This window comes from Panthera uncia (genome assembly GCF_023721935.1).
Source record: "Panthera uncia isolate 11264 chromosome B3 unlocalized genomic scaffold, Puncia_PCG_1.0 HiC_scaffold_1, whole genome shotgun sequence".
NCBI lineage: Eukaryota > Metazoa > Chordata > Mammalia > Carnivora > Felidae > Panthera > Panthera uncia.
Genome location: NW_026057582.1, coordinates 30020022 through 30041547, shown reverse-complemented (window position 1 = coordinate 30041547; position 21526 = coordinate 30020022). Strand labels below are relative to the sequence as shown.

The 21526-nt window shown below is 36.8% G+C and overlaps 1 protein-coding gene across 8 annotated transcripts in view; it reads left to right on the top strand.

Annotated features, from left to right (window-relative positions):
• PCNX1 (pecanex 1) overlaps positions 1-21526 on the top strand; it is a 171424-nt gene that overhangs the window by 112076 nt on the left and 37822 nt on the right. For all 8 annotated transcript variants that reach the window (XM_049612541.1, XM_049612542.1, XM_049612545.1 and 5 more), the window contains 7 exons: positions 3070-3161; positions 10089-10198; positions 10584-10689; positions 13571-13663; positions 14311-14461; positions 19910-20051; positions 20764-20941. In XM_049612541.1, the coding sequence (XP_049468498.1) occupies positions 3070-3161; positions 10089-10198; positions 10584-10689; positions 13571-13663; positions 14311-14461; positions 19910-20051; positions 20764-20941 (872 nt within the window). The remainder of the gene's footprint in view (positions 1-3069; positions 3162-10088; positions 10199-10583; positions 10690-13570; positions 13664-14310; positions 14462-19909; positions 20052-20763; positions 20942-21526) is intronic.

Here is a 21526-nt window from a genome sequence, read left to right as displayed (position 1 = left end):
AATCTGTATAGATGTATGAAATATTTAAAAGTTATCTATCCCAAATAGATTGACCCCTGACACATGCCAATGTATTTGGATTTTGAACTAGTGTATATATTTGGTATGTCTCTGAGTATGGTTTCAGAGCTTTATTATTTCTTTAGAATGGGAACATCAAAACCAGCTGCTTTTAGTAAAAGTATTTAACTAGATAGGATTTTTAGAAGTATCTGTTTTTAGAGTAGAATATGTGGCTGTGAACTGATATACTTAGAAATTTATTCCCCTCTTACATTTATATTTTATTTTGAAAATGAGAAAGACCATGCCAGTATTACTCTGAAATAGGTAATGGTTTGCAGAACTTGAAAATAATTTTATTGGCAGACACTGTGGTTAAAATACATTGTTATTTATTTTAACCATTTAAAATTTTACTTGAAAGATGAGTGGACAACTAGGGAAAACATATTGAAAGGGTAAGAAATTACTGTAACTTTTATGGTCTGTTTCTCTTCAGACTTCTTTATGTTGATAAAATGTTGTTGTGGCTTAAATTTTAAATAGAAACTAAGCATTTCCTATGTTGATATGTATCTAGGGCATTTTTTAAGTTTTCGAAAAGTTTTTGAAGGAGTGTGAATTTCAGCAGAACTTAATGGGTGGAAGACAGTTTCAGTATTTAGGGTATGGAGAGGGCTTCAAGTAGGTAATTTATAGTAGTCATTATATGGTCGGTTACAAACTTGTGCAAGGTGTTAGTTTTTTAAATATCTCCTAAAGAAAAGCTTTTCCTGTAAGTGTTTTAAAAATGTTTACTATGTAAAATCACTATTAACAAAAATCTATATTTTATCTATATTTTAAAAATAAAAGATAGCTATCTTAGCCTTTCCCTAGTCCTTATTATTAGTAATTCCATTGGACCTATTTTTTCCACTTGTAAGAACAGAATTTAAAAAAAAATTTTTTCAATCTTTTATTGAAGCATAGTTGTATGTTGACATAGAATATTATATTACTTTCAGGTGCACCACACAGTGATTTAACAATTATGTATGTTGAGAAATGCTCACCACCATAAACGCAGTTGCCATCTGTCACTCTAAAAAGTTATTACAATATTATTGACTATATTCCCTGTGTTGTACTTTTCATCCCTGTGATTTATTTATTTTCTAGCTGGAAGTTTGTCTCTTTATCCCTTTTACCTATTTTGCACGTTCCCCCAATTTGGCAACCACCAGTTTGTTATGTGTTTGCGAGTCTGTTTCTGTGTTTTGTTTGTTTTGTTTTTTAGGTTCTATATGCGAGTGAAATCCTATGGTATTTGGTTTTTTTCTGTCTGACTTATTTCACTTAGGATAATATCTTGTAGATCCATCCAAGTTGTTGCAAACAGCAGTATTTCATTCTTCTTTGTGGCTGAATGATACTCCATAGTATACATACACACATCTTCTTTATCCATTCATCTGTCAATGCACATTTAGATTGCTTCCATATCTTGACTATTGTAAAGAATGCTGCAGTAAACCTAAGGGTGAATATATCTTTTTGAATTAGTGTTTTCATTTTCTTTGCGTAAATACCCAGAAGTGGAATTACTGGATCCTATGGTATTTTTCATTTCTTATAGGACCTCCATACTGTTTTCCTTAGCGACTGCACCAATTTATAGCCCATCAGTAGTTGCACGAGGGTTCTCTTTTCTTCACATCCTCATTGACACTGGTTCTTTCTTTTCTTTTTGATACTAGTCACTCTGCCTGGTGTGAGGTGATACCCGATTGTGGTTTTGATTTGTATTTCCCTGATGGTTAGTGATGTTGAATGTCTTTTCATGAGTCTGTTGGCCATCTGTATATCTTCTTTGGAAAAATGTCTCTTCAGGTTCTCTGCCCACTTTTTAATTGAATTATTTTCTTTTTTTTTCTCCCATTTTGTGCTCTGTTGTATAAGTTCCTCATATATTTTGGATAATGACCCTTTATCGAATATGTCCTTTGCAGATATCTTCTCCCAGTCAGTAGGTTGTCTTTTTGTTTTGTTGTTAGTTTCCTGCACTCTGCAAAAGCTTTTTTAGTTTAATGTAGTCCCAATTGTTTATTTTTGCTTCTGTTATTTTTGTTTGAGGAGACAGAGCCAAGAAAATATTGCTAACACTGATGTCCAAGAGACTACTGTCTATGTTTTCTTTTATAGTTTTAAGGTTTCATGTCTTAACATTTAGGTCTTTAATCCATTTTGAGCTTATTTCTGTGTATGGTGTGAGAAAGTGGTGCAGTTTCATTCTTTTGCACTTAGTTCAGTTTTCCCTGCACCACTTATTGAAGAGGTGGATCTATTTGTTGTTGTTGTTGTTGTTGTTGTTAGTTAGTTAGTAATTAGTCATATCTGTACTTTTTTGTGAGAATTAACACATGAGAGTATAAATTTACTTCTTTGGGTAATGCACATTCTGTTTACAGAGACTAATAGTTTTAGTGAATACCTAATCTATCACCAGTTCCTTTTTAGGCCTCTGCAAGCTTCATTTTCCCATACTTCTGTAAATAATAAGGTACATTCTTGAAGCATAATATAGGTCCAATTTCTTCTGCCATGTGTAAATTTTCATTATTTACAAGGTGAATATATTTTGTCTTGTATCAAAAATTGTGGATAGTACATCTTTGTCATTTCAAAATCTCTGGAAAGGATAAGATGACCTAACTGAATTTTTTTTTTTTTTTTTTTTTTTTTTTTAAATTTTTGGGACAGAGAGAGACAGAGCATGAACGGGGGAGGGGCAGAGAGAGAGGGAGACACAGAATCGGAAACAGGCTCCAGGCTCCGAGCCATCGGCCCAGAGCCCGACGCGGGGCTCGAACTCACGGACCGCGAGATCGTGACCTGGCTGAAGTCGGACGCTTAACCGACTGCGCCACCCAGGCGCCCCGACCTAACTGAATTTTTAAAAGTGAAATGAGTAGATATTTCATTGTAGTCCATATTATACCATTTTAAATATTTTTCAGTGACCTTTTCAGATGTGTTTTCCATAAATGTTTATAAAATACTAAATCTTTTTCCCTTCCCCTCTAGCCACTACAAGCTTGCTTGCAGCACTTTACAGTTTTATCTGTAGCATTGTGGCGGTAGCCTTACTGTATGGATTGTGTTATGGGGCTTTAAAGGTGAGTGGTACATTGTAGTATGATTTTGTCTTTAAGGCTATTTTTCTTTATGGAGATTGTTTTACATTGACTAATAATGATTTAAGCCTCCCTCTCCCCATGCTCCCTCAGACCACTTTAGCATTAATTTCCATGATCTTCATGTGTTGGATATTATTCTCATTCTCATTTACTTTGAATTCAAAAGCAGTTTCATAGTTACCCATTATTAAAAGTAAATCTTTTGGGGGCGCCTAGGTGGCTCAGTCATTTGAATATCTGACTTCAGCTCATATCATGATCTCTTGGATCATGAGTTCGAGCCCTGCATCAGACTCACTGCTGTCTGCGCAGAGCCTACTTCAGAGCCTCTGTCCCCCTCTCTCTCTGCCCCTCGCCAGCTCATGCTTTCTCTCTCAAAAATGAATAAACATTTATTAAAAAAAAAAAAGTAAATCCTTTTCCACACGGTAATTATAGGTCAAAATTCGAAACATTATTAGAACTAGGTTGGTCTGGGGTAGAGGTGGGCATGGTAATAACAAAATACAAAATGTAACTACTGTTCATATCAAGATTTCTTAAAATGTGTAGGCACAAGCACGAGGACTGCAATTTAAGATAATTCCAGTAAAAATTTATGCAGCGAGATTTAATGTCATTATTGGTTTAGAAGGATCTGGATGAGCCTTAATTAGCTCCATCAGGGGCACCTGGGTGGCTCAGTCAGTTGCGCATTGGACTCTTGATTTCAGCTCAGGTCATGATCTCATGGTTTGTGAGATCCAGCCCTGCATCAGGTTCAGCATTGACACTGAGGAGCCTACTTGGGATTCTCTCTCTCTCCCTCTCTTTCTGCTGTTGCCTTGCTTGTGTACTCATGCTCTCTCTTTCTCTCTCTCTCAAAATAAATAAAATTAAATGAAGATTATCACCAAGTTGTAAACATAAAAAATTTAAATTTCTTGTAAACAACTCTTAAAATTTTTTTTTTAAGTTTCTTTATTTTGAGATGGGGGGAGGGGCAGTGAGGGAGGAGGAGAGAGAGAATCCCAAGCAGGCTCAGCACTGTCAGCACAGAGCCCAATGTGGGGCTCAAATCCACGAGCTGTGAGATCATGACCTGAGCTGAAATCAAGAGTCTGATGCTTAACCGACTGAGCCACCCAGGTGCCCCAGATTTCTTGTACACAACTCGTAACCCATGGCATTATTATTATTTTTTTTTATAATTAATGCAAGATAATCAGAGAATGATAGGGTTGCAAGGACTAAGAAAAGTGCCTCATGGTATCCTTTCTTGCATCATTTATTCATTTGCATTTAGGGAGTATTTACCGTGTGCCCAGTACTGTGCTAAACACCATTTCCTGCTTTTGAGTTGCTTATATGTTAGCTATGATTCATGAGTCAGCCAGCACTTTCAGTAGAGGATGAGGAAGGCTATGAAAACAGAGTGGTACAGGTACAGAAGTTAAGATACTACCTTATTCAATCAAAAGGGATTAAAGATAATTTTCCAAAGACAGACAAATATAAATTAGCTAATAATTTGACAGACAAATAGAAATTTGTTAGTTGAGACAAGGGATGAAGAGCCATGGAGTTGTAAAGAAAGTGTGTTATGTACAGGAAACAGCAAATAATTTGGAATTGCTGGAGGTTTGGGTACATGCAGAAAGATGGCTTTCGGTAAGGCTGGAAAGGAAAGCAATGGCTGCATTATGAAATATCTTTTATCCTGAACATTTTGGGGTGGAAATGAAAGGCCATCCGAATATTCAAGGTAAGGTAAAGAAATGATCAGTGTTGCATTTCAGAGAGATTACTTGGTCTCTGGTGTGAAGGAGATTGAAATATAAGCAGGAAGGATCAGAAGTGGGTCAGTTGTATTGCAATCTTGAAATTAAGAGGGACCTAACTAAAATTGGATTTAGTGAATATATTTAGGGACTCTATGGATAATGAGAAAAAAGAAGAGGGTCCAGTATGACTTCTGGGTAGGATCTGGCTTGAACAAATGGTTAGATAGAGATACTTGTGCCTAAGATTACAAATCTTTGAGTTTAGCAAGGAAGGTGGTTGTTTATGTATGTGGACAGATTTATTTGTTGATATTTATGGGGTATCTAGAGATGCATAGTAGGAAGTGATATGTAGAGAGGTTTGAGGTAATGGTTAAAAGATTTAGAATTCATTAAAGTGTAAATAAAGACTGCTAACCTGGATTGATACAAGGAAATGGATGCAAATAGAACCCTGGGAAATGCCGGTATTTAAGTGATGGATAGAACAGAATCCCACAAAGGAAACTTCAGAGGCAATATTGTCTGAAAAAAAGCTTTTATTGCATTTGGCAGTTAATAGGTGATGGGTGACTTCAATAAAACAGCTTCTTTGGTGTTTTGGCTGAGGAAGCTAGATTAATATAAGCTTGAGTTTGCAAAATATTAAGGATTAAGGTAAGATACTTTTTAAAAGCTTTAAAAAAAATTTTTTTTTCGAGAGAGAATGCGTACACATGTGAGCTGGGGAGGGGCAAAGAGAGAATCTCAAGCAGGCTTCCTGCTTTCAGCACAGAGGCCAAAGTGAGGCTCGATCCCACAGACTGAGATCAGTGAAGTGAGCTGAAATCAAGAGTTGGATACTCAGCCGACTGAGCTACCCAGGTGCCCTGTAAGATACTCTTTCTAAAATATAGTTGGGAAATTTTTACATAGTGGAGGTTGTTTCCAAGTTTTTATATTTATTTATTTATGTATATTAATGTTTATTTTTGAGGGGAGGGGCAAAGAGAGAAGGAGACACAGAATCCGAAGCAGTCTCCAGGCTCTGAGCTGTCAGCACAGAGCCTGATGCAGGGCTCCAACCCACCGGCTGTGAGATCATGACCTGAGCCAAAGTTGGATGCTTAACTGACTGAGCCACCCAGGCACCCCTCAAGTTTTTATTTTTTAGAAAGATCTAAGACTTGATTACATTTATAAGGGGAGAGGGAAAACCCAGTAGAGAGGGAAATACTTGATGGGGCTAATCCCAGGAAGCAATTAGAGGCAAGGAAATCCAAATGCAAGCTTCTCCCAGGTGTACTGCCTGTAAACCATCCTGGTGTAAAGGTTTTAGATCTGTGCTTTGAGTCCTGTTTTGGAAACTGAGTCGTTTTGGAAACTGACTACAACTGTGAAGTTGCAGTCACAGCAGTGCGATAACTTTTCTAGCCCAGTGCACAAAGGGCTGTTTAACTATAATTATCTAGCAATTAGAAAACTGCAAACCAGAACCTTGTATCCTAAAGGCAGGCAGGAAGATAAATTATTTTCCTTCGTTATTGGATGTGGTGTTTCCATTAGACATTTTACTTTTAGGTGTCACCCATTACAATAAACCTGCAGATTTAAAACAGAGTTTTAGGTGCTAATATGGAATGATTTTCGAGAGAAACCATTTGTTTTTTTTCAAGATTTATTGAAGTATAATTGACAAAATTGTAAGATACTAAAATTGTATGTGATATTTGATACACATACACATTATGAAAGGATTTCTCTCATCAAGTTAATTAATACATTTATCACCTCATATGTTTTTTGTGTGTGAGAGCATTTAAGTTCTACTCCCAGCAAATTTCAATTATATAATACAGTGTTATCAGGTCTAGACCTGTTACACAGTAGAGCCTTAGACCTTATCCTTTTTAAAAAAAGATTTTGTTTATTTTTATTTAGTTTTTTAATTGAGGTATAATTGACATATATCATTATATTAGTTTCCAATGTATATTTGATATTTGTATGTATTGTGAAATGATCACCACAGTTAGTCAAGTTAACATCTTTCAGCACACAGTTACAAAGGTTTTTGGTTTTTTTTTTTAATTTTTTTTTTTAACGTTTATTTATTTTTGAGACAGAGAGAGACAGAGCATGAATGGGGGAGGGGCAGAGAGAGAGGGAGACACAGAATCCGAAGCAGGCTCCAGGCTCTGAGCCATCAGCCCAGAGCCCGACGCGGGGCTCGAACTCACGGACCGCGAGATCGTGACCTGAGCTGAAGTCGGACGCTTAACCGACTGAGCCACCCAGGCGCCCCTACAAAGGTTTTTTAATGTATATCCTGATGAGAGCTTTTAAGACCTTCTCTCCTAACAACTTTCAAACACACAATGCTGTGTTATTAAATATAGTTACCACAGGGGTGCCTGGGTGGCTCAGTTGGTTAAGCATCCAACTTCAGCTCAGGTCATAATCTCATGGTTCGTGGGTTTGAGCCCCATGTCGGGCTCTGTGCTGACAGCTCAGAGCCTGGAGCCTGCTTCAGATTCTGTGTCTCCCTCTTTCTCTGCCCCTCCCTCACTCATGCTCTGTCTCTCTCGCTCTCAAAAATAAACATTAAAAAAAATTAAATACAGTCACCATGGTTTATATTACATTTTCATGACTTACCCTATAACTGGAAGTGTTCATACCTTTTTACCTGCACTCATTTCTGGCACCCTCCATCTAGACCTTTATTGAAAGTTTGTACTCTTTTACCAACCTGTCCCTATTTCCCCCACATCCCAATCCCTGGCAGCCACTTTTGTATTATGTTTCTATAAATTCCACTTTCTGTTAAAAAAAAAAAAAAATACACACACACACACACACACACACCATGCAGTGTTTGCCTTTGTCTGGCTTATTTCAATTATTATAATGCCATCCACTTTCATCCATGTTGTTGCAAATGAAAAGATTTTCCTCCTTTTTAAGGTTGAATAATATTCCTGAATGTGTGTGATTGATATATATATATCACATTTTCTTGAGTGTGTGCGTTTTCAATAAAAAGGAAGGTAATGTATTTCTTTTAATCAGAAGGAAAGTATATGCCCCATAATGAATGTTTCCTTTGTGCTTTAAAAACACACACAAACACACACAGGCGCCTGGGTGGCTCAGTCAGTTGGTGTCCAGCTTCGGCTCAGGTAATAATCTCACAGTTCACAAGTTTGAGCCCCGCGTTGGGCTCTATCCTGACAGCTTAGAGCCTGGAGCCTGCTTCGGATTCTGTATCTCCCTCTCTTGCTGCCCCTCCCCCGCTTGTGCTCTGTTTCTCAGAAATAAACATTAAAAAATATTAAAACACACACACACACACCAATGACTTGTATGTATAGACATAGAATAATTATGGAAGAATATACAAGAAATTGACAACAATAGTTGCTTCTAGGCAGTTAGACACATTGGGAGACATCACTGCATGCCTTTAGAAATGGTTTTCCTTTTTATCTTTTCATTAATATGGACTTTTACATTATTATTTTCTGATTTCTGCTTCCTTGTGTTACTCTTCCATTTTTCCTTGAACTTTCTAGCTCATTAAAAGCTAAATTTGGGGGTGCCTGGATCAGACGCTCAACCGACTGAGCCACCCAGGCACCCCTAGTTTTAATGTTTAGTAAAGTTTTTCTTGTATATATTTCAAAGAGTCAGGTATTTCTACAAGACTTATCGCTAGGAACAAAAATCTCCTACCTGTTTATCCCTGCCTCAGAGTTACCACTTTCAGTTCTTTGAGCTGATTCTTTTGGTATTTACCTCCCTATGTTTAATTAACTAACTCACACTTCTTATATTTTGTCAAATTTTAGGTATTACCCATGGACTGTGCTTTATGGCCATTGTAGGCTTAACTTATCTTTCACTTCTCACCCCACATCTCTACCTTATGGTCTTCCTCATCTCTCTTGTACACCTCATATGTTTCCCTTATTATCACTGTGCAAATGCTATTCCTACATAACATTTTGTTTTCTCTTTTTCTTTTTTTCCTTAGTATTTATCTCTCTTTCATTCTCAAACTCTTCTATATTGTTTAACTTCCTTCTCAGCAAATCCAGAATCTGGAGGTTCAGTTCCTGGCTCTACCACTTAACAAATTACTTGTATCCTCTAGAAGTGCCTAAGTTTCTCACCTATGAATTGGGGAGCAATAGAACATATCTTCAAGGATGGTAGTGAGAATTGTTTAAGAAATACTTAGCATAGATCTAAGAATGGGGCTTGACACATAATGTTCAATATGATGCTAATGATATTTTGATGTGGCCATTAAAAAAAGGTCTGTATGTTATGATATGTAATAATTTTCAAGACTGTTATTAAATGGGGTGGGGGGAGGCACGTTGTATAATAAAATACAATTTGGATTTCCACTCCTACCATTCTCCCTTCTTGAATCCCCAGAGAAAGAAGAAGGAATAGAGTGCTGTTTACATCATAGGCCATACTTAAGAACTTCTAACTATTCCTTTTATCAGTATTATCTACTGTCTGCCAATTCCCATGCCAGTAGACTCCAGAGATAATTGCAGTGAGCAGACATGACATGACATATCCACATCCACGTTTGGTTGGCTTTAGAAGCTAGCCTTTGCATTATTTATTATGGGGAATATGGAGTTCATTATTCAAGAGCACTGAATGCCTACTCAACTTTCTGGAAGATATAATGGCATATTATGAGCAAAGGTATCAGGACAAAAGCACACCAGTGCGAATATTCTTCTGTACCTAATGTGTTGTACCATCTGTTGCCTTTTCCCTGATTTATTATTATATATAATCAAACATGTGGTGTACCAAGTTACTTGGTATTTCTAAAGGGAGAACATAGCTTACCATAAGCTTAATACCACTTAAAATATGAAAGAATTGGACAGCAGGACATATCAGAAGCAAATGTATTATTCCTATCTGAAGGTGATCTAGTTAGCTAGATTCTAGCTCATTAAAAAATAATAAATCTAAATTTATGTGGAATAAAATGCAATTAATAATATAGCTGACAAGTTTCTGTTGAATTTAATTATCTTCCTCCAAAATACTGACATAAAAGGACTGTATGATAGATGATAAGTGAGAAGCAGATTTTTCTGTGAAACCTTTTTTTTTCCCCCAACAGGATTCTTGGGATGGCCAGCATATTCCAGTACTTTTCTCCATTTTTTGTGGTTTATTAGTGGCAATATCCTATCATCTCAGTCGACAAAGCAGTGATCCCTCTGTACTTTTGTAAGTAAAATCAATTGTTACCGAATTAAAGAAATAGAAGTTCACATTTCTTTCAAGTTTAACTTTCCCACTGCCTTGTCAAAGTACTGTTCACTTAATCTATATTAAGTTTCAAATATATTAACTTTGGAACATTCTAGCCAATTTGGCTGAGAATATTTGTTAGCGTTTTCTTTCCTAAAAAGTATTAAAACTATATTTTAATAAAAATTCTCATTGTATGCTTATTTATAACATCTTAAATTTTTTAGGCATTTTCATTTGCTAATGACTAAATGTACTTGAAACACTTCATTTTTTATCATAAGTTTCATTTGCCTTTAAGTACTGGTTTTCAAGTTATGAATGTATTTCTTACTATTTTTTCATTTTTTAAAATTTCAAGCTCTTTGGTGCAATCTAAGATTTTTCCAAAAACAGAAGAGAAAAATCCAGAAGATCCTCTGTCTGAAGTAAAAGATCCACTGCCTGAAAAACTTAGAAATTCTGTTGTAAGTCTTAACTTTTTACAATCACCTGAAATATGTAAAGTTTAGACAGTTCATCATGTTGTCTCATGAAGGCCTTTTGTAACTGGGAGAAAATGTTTGTATAGTTGTATGTTGTTGATTACCTTTATGTCAGATTTTAACCTGTTAATGAAATGCTCATTCCTCCAAGTTTGTTTCTATGTAATTAAAACAGTGTGCTAAGCATTCATTTTCAGATTAGGTGAAATGAAGTAATTTCATTGTTTATAGAATTCTTAATCCTATTCAGGTTAAACTGGGATTTGAAAGATGAGTATTAACATAAATCAGATTTTGTGTTGTTCTTGTTGTTAAAAACTATGTCCTTGTAAATCATCTGCTAGTCATTTAGTGTATTTTCTTTCTCAAGAGCAACCTGAAAAGTGTGTGTGTGTGTGTGTGTGTGTGTGTGTGTGTGTGTTTATTTTTCAGATTGAAGGGGAGAGCAATTATCTATACTAATTAAATATATTTAAGAAAATATGGTAATTTAAAAATTTTCTAATTTAGTGAATTTATGTATTAGTAATTATCAGCTTTATGGAGATAGCATAAAACATTCTTTTTCTGTTATTTTAGATTATTTCCATTTGTGAAAAACTGTATTTATATCAGTCATGAGTTATACTACTTACCTTTACTGAACTTGAGCTGTTAACACATTCTTCAGAAAACTTTAGAAGTACAAAACTGCCTCACAATAGAATTCAGTTTTTTCTGGCTTTAGTTTCCATGTTGTCAAAGGACATTTCATGTTAAATATAGTAGGATATTTCTGAATCTCTGACAGGTGTGAGGTGGTATCTCATTGTGGTTTTGATTTGTATTTCCCTGATGATGAGTGATGTTAAGCATTTTTTCATGTGTCGGTTAGCCATCTGGATGTCTTCCTTGGAGAAGTGTCTATTCATGTCTTTTGCCCATTTCTTCACTGGATTATTTGTTTTTTGGGTGTTGAGTTTGATAAGTTCTTTATAGATTTTGGATCCTAACCCTTTATCTGATATGTTGTTTGCAAATATCTTCTCCCATTCTGTTGGTTGCCTTTTAGTTTTGCTGATTGTTTCCTTTGCTGTGCAGAAGCTTTGTTTTTTTGATGAGGTCCCAATAGTTCATTTTTGCATTTGTTTCCCTTGCCTCTGAAGACATGTTGAGTAAGAAGTTGCTGCGGCCAAGATCAAAGAGGTTTTTGCCCGCTTTCTCCTCGAGGATTTTGATGGCTTCCTGTCTTACGTTTAGGTCTTTCATCCATTTTGAGTTTATTTTTGTGTATGGTGTAAGAAAGTGGTCCAGGTTCATTTTTCTGCATGTCAGTGTCCCGTTTTCCCAGCACCACTTGCTGAAGAGGCTGTCTTTATTCCATTGGATATTCTTTCCTGCTTTGTCAAAGACTAGTTGGCCATACACTTGTGGGTCCATTTCTGGGTTCTCTGTTCTGTTCCATTGATCTGAGTGTGTCTGTTTTTGTGCCAGTACCATACTGTTTTGATGATTACAGCTTTTGTAGTACAGCTTGAAGTCCAGGATTGTGATGCCTCCTGCTTTGGTTTTCTTTTTCAAGATTGCTTTAGCTATTCAGGGTCTTTTCTGGTTCCATACAAATTTTAGGATTATTTGTCCTAGCTCTGTGAAGAATGCTGTTGTTATTTTGATAGGTATTGTATTGAATATGTAGATTGCTTTGAGTAGTATTGACATTTTAACACTGTTTGTTCTTCTTATACTGGTGCATGGAATATTTTTCCCTTTTTTTTTTTTATATGTCTTCAATTTCTTTCATAAGCTTTCTATAGTTTGCAGTGTATAGGTTTTTTACCTCTTTGTTTAGATTTATTCCTAGGTATTTTATGGTTTTTGGTGCAATTGTAAATGGGATTGATTCCTTGATTTCACTTCCTCTTCATTGTTGGTGTATAGGAATGCAACCGATTTCTGTGTATTGATTTTATACCCTGCAACTTTGCTGAATTCATGAATCAGTTCTAGCAGTTTTTTTGGTGGAATCTTTTGGGTTTTCCATATAGAGTATCATGTCATGTGCAAAGAGTGAAAGTTTGACCTCCTCCTGGCCGATTTGGGTGCCTTTTATTTCTTGTGTTGTTCGATTGCAGCGGCTAAGACTTCCAATTGTTGAATAACACTGTTGAATAACAGTGGCAAGAGTGGACATCCCTGTCTTGCTCCTGACCTTAGGGGGAAAGCTCTCAGTTTTCCCCCATTGAGGATGATATTAGCATTGGGTCTTTCATATATGGCTTTTATCATCTTGAGGTGTGATCCTTCTATCCCTACTTTCTTGAGGGTTTTTAATAAGAAAGGATGCTGTATTTTGTCCAGTGCTTTCTCTGCATCTATGGAGAAGATCATATAGTTCTTGTCCTTTCTTTTATTGATGTGATGTATCACATCGATTATTTTGTGGATATTGAACCAGCCCTGCATCCCAGGTATAAATCCCACTTGGTCGTGGTGAGTAATTTTTTTAATGTATTGTTGGATCCGATTGGCTAATATCTTGTTGAGGATTTTTGCATCCATGTTCATCAGGGAAATTGGTCTATAATTCTCCTTTTTAGTGTGGTCTCTGTCTGGTTTTGGAATCAAGGTAATGCTGGCTTCATAGAAAGAGTTTGGAAGTTTTCCTTCCATGTGTGGAACTAGCTTAATTTCCTTGGTTTTGCAGTATTAAACCAAGATATCAGGAAATTGAAGAAAAGACTTCTAGCCAATTGTTATGTATAAGAGCTATCTAGAAGAATAGGGTCAATGAAAAATTATTTCTTATATTTTGCCAGTTGGGAATAAAAAATACATATTTTTAAAATTTTATGTAATTGTTGGCTAATTCTGTTTTCTTCCACAGAGTGAGCGTTTACAATCTGACCTAGTAGTATGCATTGTAATTGGTGTGCTATATTTTGCTATTCATGTAAGCACGGTGTTCACAGTGTTGCAGGTAAGGAATCATTTTGATCTTTTGATTGGGGGAAAATAATTTTGTTTAGGCTAATTTTTTGATTATAATATTTGTCCATAATGCTGAAATATATGATGTTTTGTTTGGTTTTAATAACAAATATTTATTTTCTCATGGTTTCTCTGAGTCGTGAATCTGATTATAATTGTAGCTCAGCTAGATGGTCCTAGTTCAGGATATGTTATGATGATGCAGTCATTTGGGGCTGCCATCAACTGAGGCTGTTAGTAGGACTTATTTCTTTACTGATCGTTGGCCAGAGATCTAAGGTCCTTTCCATGTGCCCTTACCATTAGCTGCTTGAGTATCCATACAGAAGGGCAGCTGGTTTTCCCCAGAGCCAGTGATCCTAGAGAGAGAAAGCCCAAGACATCATTTAGTAATTGATGTCGGATGTGACATACCACCACTTTTCTCTGTATCGGTGGATCGTATGGGGCAACGCTGGTACAAGTTTCAGAAAAACTACATAATAAAACAATGTAAAATGTTGACAGATTTTAGTTCTTACCTTCTCAAATTGACTTTGCTATTTTCTATTAATAAGTAGAAATTGGACTGACACATTAGGAGTTCTATGGTTCTCAAAATCACTTTTAATTTTCTCAATTTTGTTCTTCTTTTAGCCTGCTCTCAAGTATGTGTTATATGCATTGGTCGGCTTTGTAGGTTTTGTAACCCATTATGTGCTGCCTCAAGTTAGAAAACAGCTACCATGGCACTGTTTTTCTCACCCTCTGCTGAAGACAGTGGAGTATAATCAATACGAAGTTCGGAGTAAGTATTTCATTAATACTCCTCTGTTTAATATTGTGGATTTTTTTTTTTTTTTTTTTACACTTTAACGGAGACCATTAAATAAGTATCATTAAGTAACACTGTGGCTTGTGTTTATTATACTTATATTTGAAGCTGTGATGAGTCAAACCTTTTTCAGGATGCTTTAATTTCAGTTGAAGGATAAATGTCAATGCTACCATCCCGGCTTCCACAGAATAAAATTTACTTCCTCTCTGTATTGTTCTTCATAGACCTCTCATTGACAAATCCTTCTGTGCATGTTTGTGGCTTCTCTTTCCAGTCCTTACCCTTTCCTTACATCTTTTCTATGTACAGGCAACCCAGTCCTCCTTAAGATTTCTGTTTGAAATATTTTTAGCTCAAAGCATAGGGGGAATAGAGAGAATTTTGTTCCTCTTTCCACCAGAGACACTATGTCCTACCAGAGAAAGGTAGGAAAGAGTTGATGAGATGAAAAGAAATTTAAAACATTTGTAATTGTTCTTACTTGCTCAGATTTTGGGGTAAAGCATAAAATGACTCAGAAAGAGGTAGAAGGCCAGTCCACTTTAAATCCTGACTTGTCTTTCCTATTGTAAGTATTTGGTCTTTCTTCATTGGCCCCATGACTTGCAATATCCCATACTTGCTCGTTTTAGGGAAATAATAAAAGTTCATAACTATGTCATCATTCATTATATCAATGATTAAACAAACCAGTGGTTTTTCCTCAAACCTTTTTTTCAGTTAATGAATTACTATAAAGAGTAAATTCTTCAATTGTTTGAAGATAAATTAACTTGTTTAGAGAGCTCTGAAGCCTTTGGAAGTTTTCTATTACAAACTTAACTTTGCATTTTCAAAGCAAATTTCTCGGGCCTTTTAGTAGAATTGCTTAGAGCATCATGGGACTGAAACCTTGGTCACCAGTTTGATCCTGAAGAGATAATGAAACATTAACCTGTAGGTTGCAGTAATGGCATTGTGCATACTTCTTATGTGTTCTTTTAATAAGGGACAATGACATGGGGCACCTGGGTGGCTCAGTCGGTTGAGTGTCTGACTCTTAATTTCGGTTCAGGTTATAATCTCATGATTGATGGGCTTAAACCCCGCGTCAGGCTCTGTGCTGACGGTGCGGGGCCTGCTTGGGATTCTCTCTCTCCCTCTCCCTCTGTGTGTGTCTGTCTGTCTGTCTGTCTCTCTCTCTCTCTCTCTCTCTCCCCCTTCCTTTCCCTTCCTCCTTCCTTGTCCCTCCTCTTCTCTCTCTCTCAAAATAAATAAACAAAAATTTAAAAAATTAAGAGAAAATGACATAAAGCTGTATGACAATCTGTACTGGTTCTTTCATACAGTCAGGAAAAGAACTTAGTAGAATGATGTATTATTTTCATAGTGAACTGTTAGTATTGCTTTCATATACAAAAAATAGCAAGTGTATCCAATTTGTTTTGAAGAGCAGTTTTCCTTACAGTAAGTCATTGATCATAATTATTTCTTTTTTGATCTTAACAAAATATTTAGTCTAAAGTTTTATAAATTTTGAATCAGTATAACATGTTTGACTTATTGAAAGCACTAGGTATTAGCAAAGTTTATTTCTTTTCACTTGTATTGACTTTAGCAATGGAAAGAAAAAGATTATTCATTAGAGCATTTCCTGAAGCCAACTATGTTTTCAGATAGCTAGAGAACCTTATTTTAAATCTTTCAGTTTATCCTAGATACTTTCCCCAATGAAATAAGGTGAAATTATTATAAAAAACATTACTGACAGTGCAATGACTTCTATGAAGTGTGTGAATCTAAAACATATCATACTTTCATATATGTTCTGAGATGTACATAAGATACACACACATACATATGCCCGTACACACACATGTACCTTAAGATTTTAAAAACAGATAATTTTAATAGGTCATTTATTTCTTTTTCGGAAAAAGGGCAGTCTCATAATCTTACTAACTTTTCTCCAGAAGTTATAGGCATAAATGAGAAAAAGTTATGGTTAGAAACTGAGGTTTCAAGAATTAAAATTTATTTAAAAAAAAAAAAATTTTTTTTTTTAATGTTTTTTTTTTTTTTTTTTTTTCAACTTTTTTTAATTTATTTTTGGGACAGAGAGAGACAGAGCATGAACGGGGGAGGGGCAGAGAGAGAGGGAGACACAGAATCGGAAACAGGCTCCAGGCTCCGAGCCATCAGCCCAGAGCCTGACGCGGGGCTCGAACTCACGGACCGCGAGATCGTGACCTGGCTGAAGTCGGACGCTTAACCGACTGCGCCACCCAGGCGCCCCTATGTTTATTTATTTTTGAGACAGAGAGACACAGCATGAGCAGGGAAGGGGCAGAGAGAGAGGGAGACACAGAATGTGAAGCAGGCTCCAGGCTCTGAGCTGTCAGCACAGAGCCCGACGCGGGGCTCGAACCCACGAACTGTGAGATCATGACATGAGCCGAAGTCGGACGCTTAACCGACTGAGCCACCCAGGCGCCCCAAGAATTAAAATTTAAAAGGAAATTCGTCTAAAAATTTTTTAAGTTTATTTAGAGAGGGAGAATGAGCAGGGGAGGGGCTAAGAGAAAGGGAATTCATATCATTCCAAGCAGGCTATCTGATGACAGTGCAGATCCCAATGCAGGGCTCAAACTCACAAAGAGATCATGACCTGAGCTGAGATCAGAGCCACCTAGCGCCCCTCATCTAAATTTAAGTCACATCTAAGTTGCAAAACTGAACGTGTATCAGAATTCATAGAAGTTGGCAAGTGATTGAAATACTGGATTTCTTACATTATTTATTTATAGCCGAGACAAATTTGTGCTGTAAGATTTTCCTTTCACGTCACTTTGCCAAACTATCGGCATACCTGGAAGATATTGCTGGTTTGGTTGTGGACCACTGCAATAAAGTGAATATCACAATATAAAGCAAGACAAGTCAATTTTTTGGTGTCCCAATGCATATAAAAGCTATGTTTACCCTGTAGTCTAATAAGTGTGCCAAGAGCATTATGTCTAAAAAGACCATGCACATACCTTTTTAAAAAAATTCTCTTGCCAAAAAATGGTGACCGTCATCTGAGCTTCCAGCGAGTTGTAATCCTTTTGCTAGTGGAGGCCCTCACCTCAGTGTTGATGGCTGCTGACTGATCAGGATGGTGGTTGCCAAAGGTTGGGGTGGCTGTGGCAATTTCTTAGAATAAGACAACAATGATGTCTGCTACATCAGTTGACTCCTTTTACGAGTGATTTCTCTGTAGCATGCTATTTGATATCATTTTACCCACAGTGTAAGTAACTTCCTTCAAAATTGGAGTCGTTCTCCAAAATCCTACACTGCTTTATCAACTATGTTTACGTAATATTCTAAACCCTTTGTTGTCATTTCAACAGTCTTCGCAGCATCTTTACCAGGAGTAGATTCCATCTCATGAAACCACTTTCTTTGTTCATCCGCGGGAAGCAGCTCCTCATCCATTCAAGTTTTATCCTGAGACTGCAGCAGTTCAGTCCCATTTTCAGGCTCCACTGCTAATTCTAGGTCTCTTGCTATTTCTACCACATCTTCGGTGACTTTCTCCACTGCAGTCTTGAATCCTCAGGGTCATCCATGAATGTTGGAATCAACTTCCAAACTTCTGTTAATATTGATATTTTGACCTCTTTCCACGAATTGCAAATGTCCTTAATGGCATCTAGAATAGTGAATTCTTTCTGAAGGTTTTTCGGTTTGCTTTGCCCAGATCCATCAGAGGAATCAATGTCTATGGCAGCTATAACCTTATAAAATGTATTTCTTAAATAAGACTTGAAAGTCAAAATTATTCCTTGAATCCCCATGGGCTACAGAATAGATGTTGTTTGCAGACACTGTCAATGAGCAGTAGTATTTTTTTTTAATTTTTTTAATTTATTTTTTTGAGAGAGAGACAGCAAGCTGGGAAGGGGCAGAGAGAGAGAGAGAGAGGGAGACAGAATCCGAAGCAGGCTCCAGGCTCCAAGCTATCAGTACAGAGCCTGACATGGGGCTCGAACTCATGAACTGTGAGATCATAACCTGAGCCTAAGTTGGACACTTAACTGACTGAGCTGCCCAGGTGTACCCCAACGAGCAGTACTATTTTTGAAAGGAATCTCTTTTTCTGAGCAGTAGGCCTCAACATTGGACTTAAAATATTCAGTAGACTATGTCATGAATAAATGTGTCATCCAGGCTTTGTTGTTTCACTTGGAGAGCACAGGTAGAGTAGATTTAGCATCATTCTGAAGGGCCCTAGGATTTTCACAATGGTCAGTGAGCATTGGTGTCAACTTAGAGTCATCAGCTGTGTTAGCCCCTAACAAGAGAGTTTTGAGGCTTTGTAGCCAGGCATTGACTTCTCTCTAGCTATGAAAGCCCTGGATGGCATCTTCTTCCAATAAAAGGCTGTTTCATCCACATTGAAAATCTGTTGGTTAGTGGAGCCACCTTCATGAATCATCTTAGCTGGATCTTCTGGAGAACTTGCTGCAGCTTCTACATATGCACTTGCTGTCTCGCCTTGCACTTTCATGTTGTGGAGATGGCTTCTTTCCTTAAACTTCCTGAACCGACCTCTGCTGGCTTCAGACTTTTCTTCTGCAGCTTCGTCACCTCTCAGCCTTCCCAAAATTGCAGAGCATTAGGACCTTGCTCTGGATTAAGTTTTGGCTTAAGGGAATGCTGTGGCTAGTTTGATCTTCTATGCAGACCACGCAGACTTTCTCCATGTCAGCAATAAGGCTGTACTTTCTTATTATTCGTACGTTCACTGGAGCAGCGCTTTTAATTTGCTCCAAGAACTTTTCCTTTGCAGTCACAACTTGGCTAATGCTTGGCACAAGAGGCCTAGCTTTTGGCCTGTCTTGGCTTTCAACACGCCTTCCTCATGAAACTTAATAATTTCTAGCCTGTGGTTTAAAATGAGAGGTGTGTGATTCTTCCTTTCACTTGAACATTTAAAGAGCATTGTAGAGTTATTGGCCTAATTTTAATCGTGAGGAATAGAGAGGCCCGAAAGGAGGGAGAGAGGTGGGGGAACAGTGGATCAGTGGAGCAGTCAGAGCACACACATTTATTGGTTACGTTTGCCATCTTACATTGGTCCAGTTTTTGTTAACCCCAAATACAACAATAGCATCAAAGGTCACTGATCATAGATCACTGTAACAAATACAATTATAATGAAAAAGTTTTAAATATTGCAAGAATTACCAAAATGTGACAGATGCTGTTGGAAAAGGGTGCTGATAGACGTGCTCAGTGCAGAGTTGCCACAGACCTTCAATTTGTAAACAAAGAAAAAAACCAAGAAGAACCCCAGTATCTGCCAAGTGCTGTAAAGTAAAGCTCAATAAAATGAGGTATGCCTGTATTTTGTACACTAGATGATGTGATCTTCTTACATTGCCTTGTTAGATGCAGCCACTATGATGTGGTTTGAGAAACTTCATGTGTGGCTTCTTTTTGTGGAGAAGAATATCATCTACCCATTGATTGTTCTTAATGAACTTAGTAGCAGTGCAGAGACCATTGCTAGTCCAAAAAAACTGGATACAGAGTAAGTACAGTACTCCTCTCATCTATGTTTAACCACTAGCGGCTGTCATAGGCAGTGTCTTCAGACATTGATCAAGTAACAAATAATTGAGTGTCTCATTAGTGCAGTGCACTGTAAGATAAAAAAGTGAGGTGAAATTCCTGAACATCTGTTCCTGCTCTTGTATATCACTACTCTAGACATCTTATTGTCAACTAATATTTTATGAGAGAACATTTATTGAATAAGGTTCATTTCTGTTATTAGATGGTCAATTAGAGAGATGTCTGTTTTTGTGTACTGTGTAAACCAGACTATGTAGGTGGTCACTCGCCTATACGGTCATCGTATAGGCCTACACACTAGACTAGGTACGTGTTGTTGGGTAGGCGTTAATACATGTTTTTTATGTGCTAAATGCTATTACTATTAAAGCAATACAAATATTAAGAAACTGGAGAACCATATATTAGAAATGCAATGCTGTTATTTATTTTTTTAAGTGTGCTTATTTATATAAAGAAATAAGAATCATAATACATATTGTTAAAAGGGAATGTAAGAGTTTATTTTAGGATGTGATTTGCTTGGTGTATAAATCATTTTTAGAAGTTCACTTTGGATGTAAATGTATCGTAAGCATAGTAAATGAAATAGTGATTTTTCTGAAGTTAGTAGATTTTCTGAAGTTTTCAGCCATTGATTGATGAGTTGTGCTTTCTTTAACTTATAGATTAGGTGCTTTAATGATCACCATTGCTGGTCTGAAGTTGCTACGATCCTCTTTCAGCAGCCCTACATATCAGTATGTCACAGTCCTCTTCACTGTGCTCTTTTTCAAAATCGACTATGAAGCGTTTTCAGAGACCATGTTGTTGGATCTCTTCTTCATGTCTATACTCTTCAACAAGGTAATTTGTCACTGAAAGGAATATCCCTATCGGTAAAAAGTAGCTCCCTAAGTAATATAGCATTTAGTGAGGATTCTGCTTGCATTCCATTTGCTTCACTGTCTTTTAAGTAATATCTTTCTTCAATCAACCAGTCATTTAGAAACATAGTAGAATCCCTAACCAATGTTACTCACTATGATCCATAAAAGACGTGTTTCTTGCTATATAGCTAGGAAGATAAGATTAAGTTATATAGAAAATTTAGAGAAACATCACTAGCTGTGTATTTTTAAGTCCATAGGATCTTCCAAAAGTGGATGTGGTTTTGAATAATCCTAGAAATAGATGGGGTAATAATTGCACTGGGCTGTGGGCTGCTAGATAGATGGAGGGAGGAAATAACCTGATAGCTGAATGAAGATGGTAAATACTGAAGGCAGTGAGGCCGTGTGGGAGGAATCAGAAATTAGTTTCATGGTGACATTTGCAGAATACTCTGAAAATTACAAAATGCTTCTGAGATTTATTATCCACCCATAAGAGAGGTACTTTTAGTCCTTTTACAGATGAGATGACAAAATCTGGGTCTTCTGCCTCCCATTC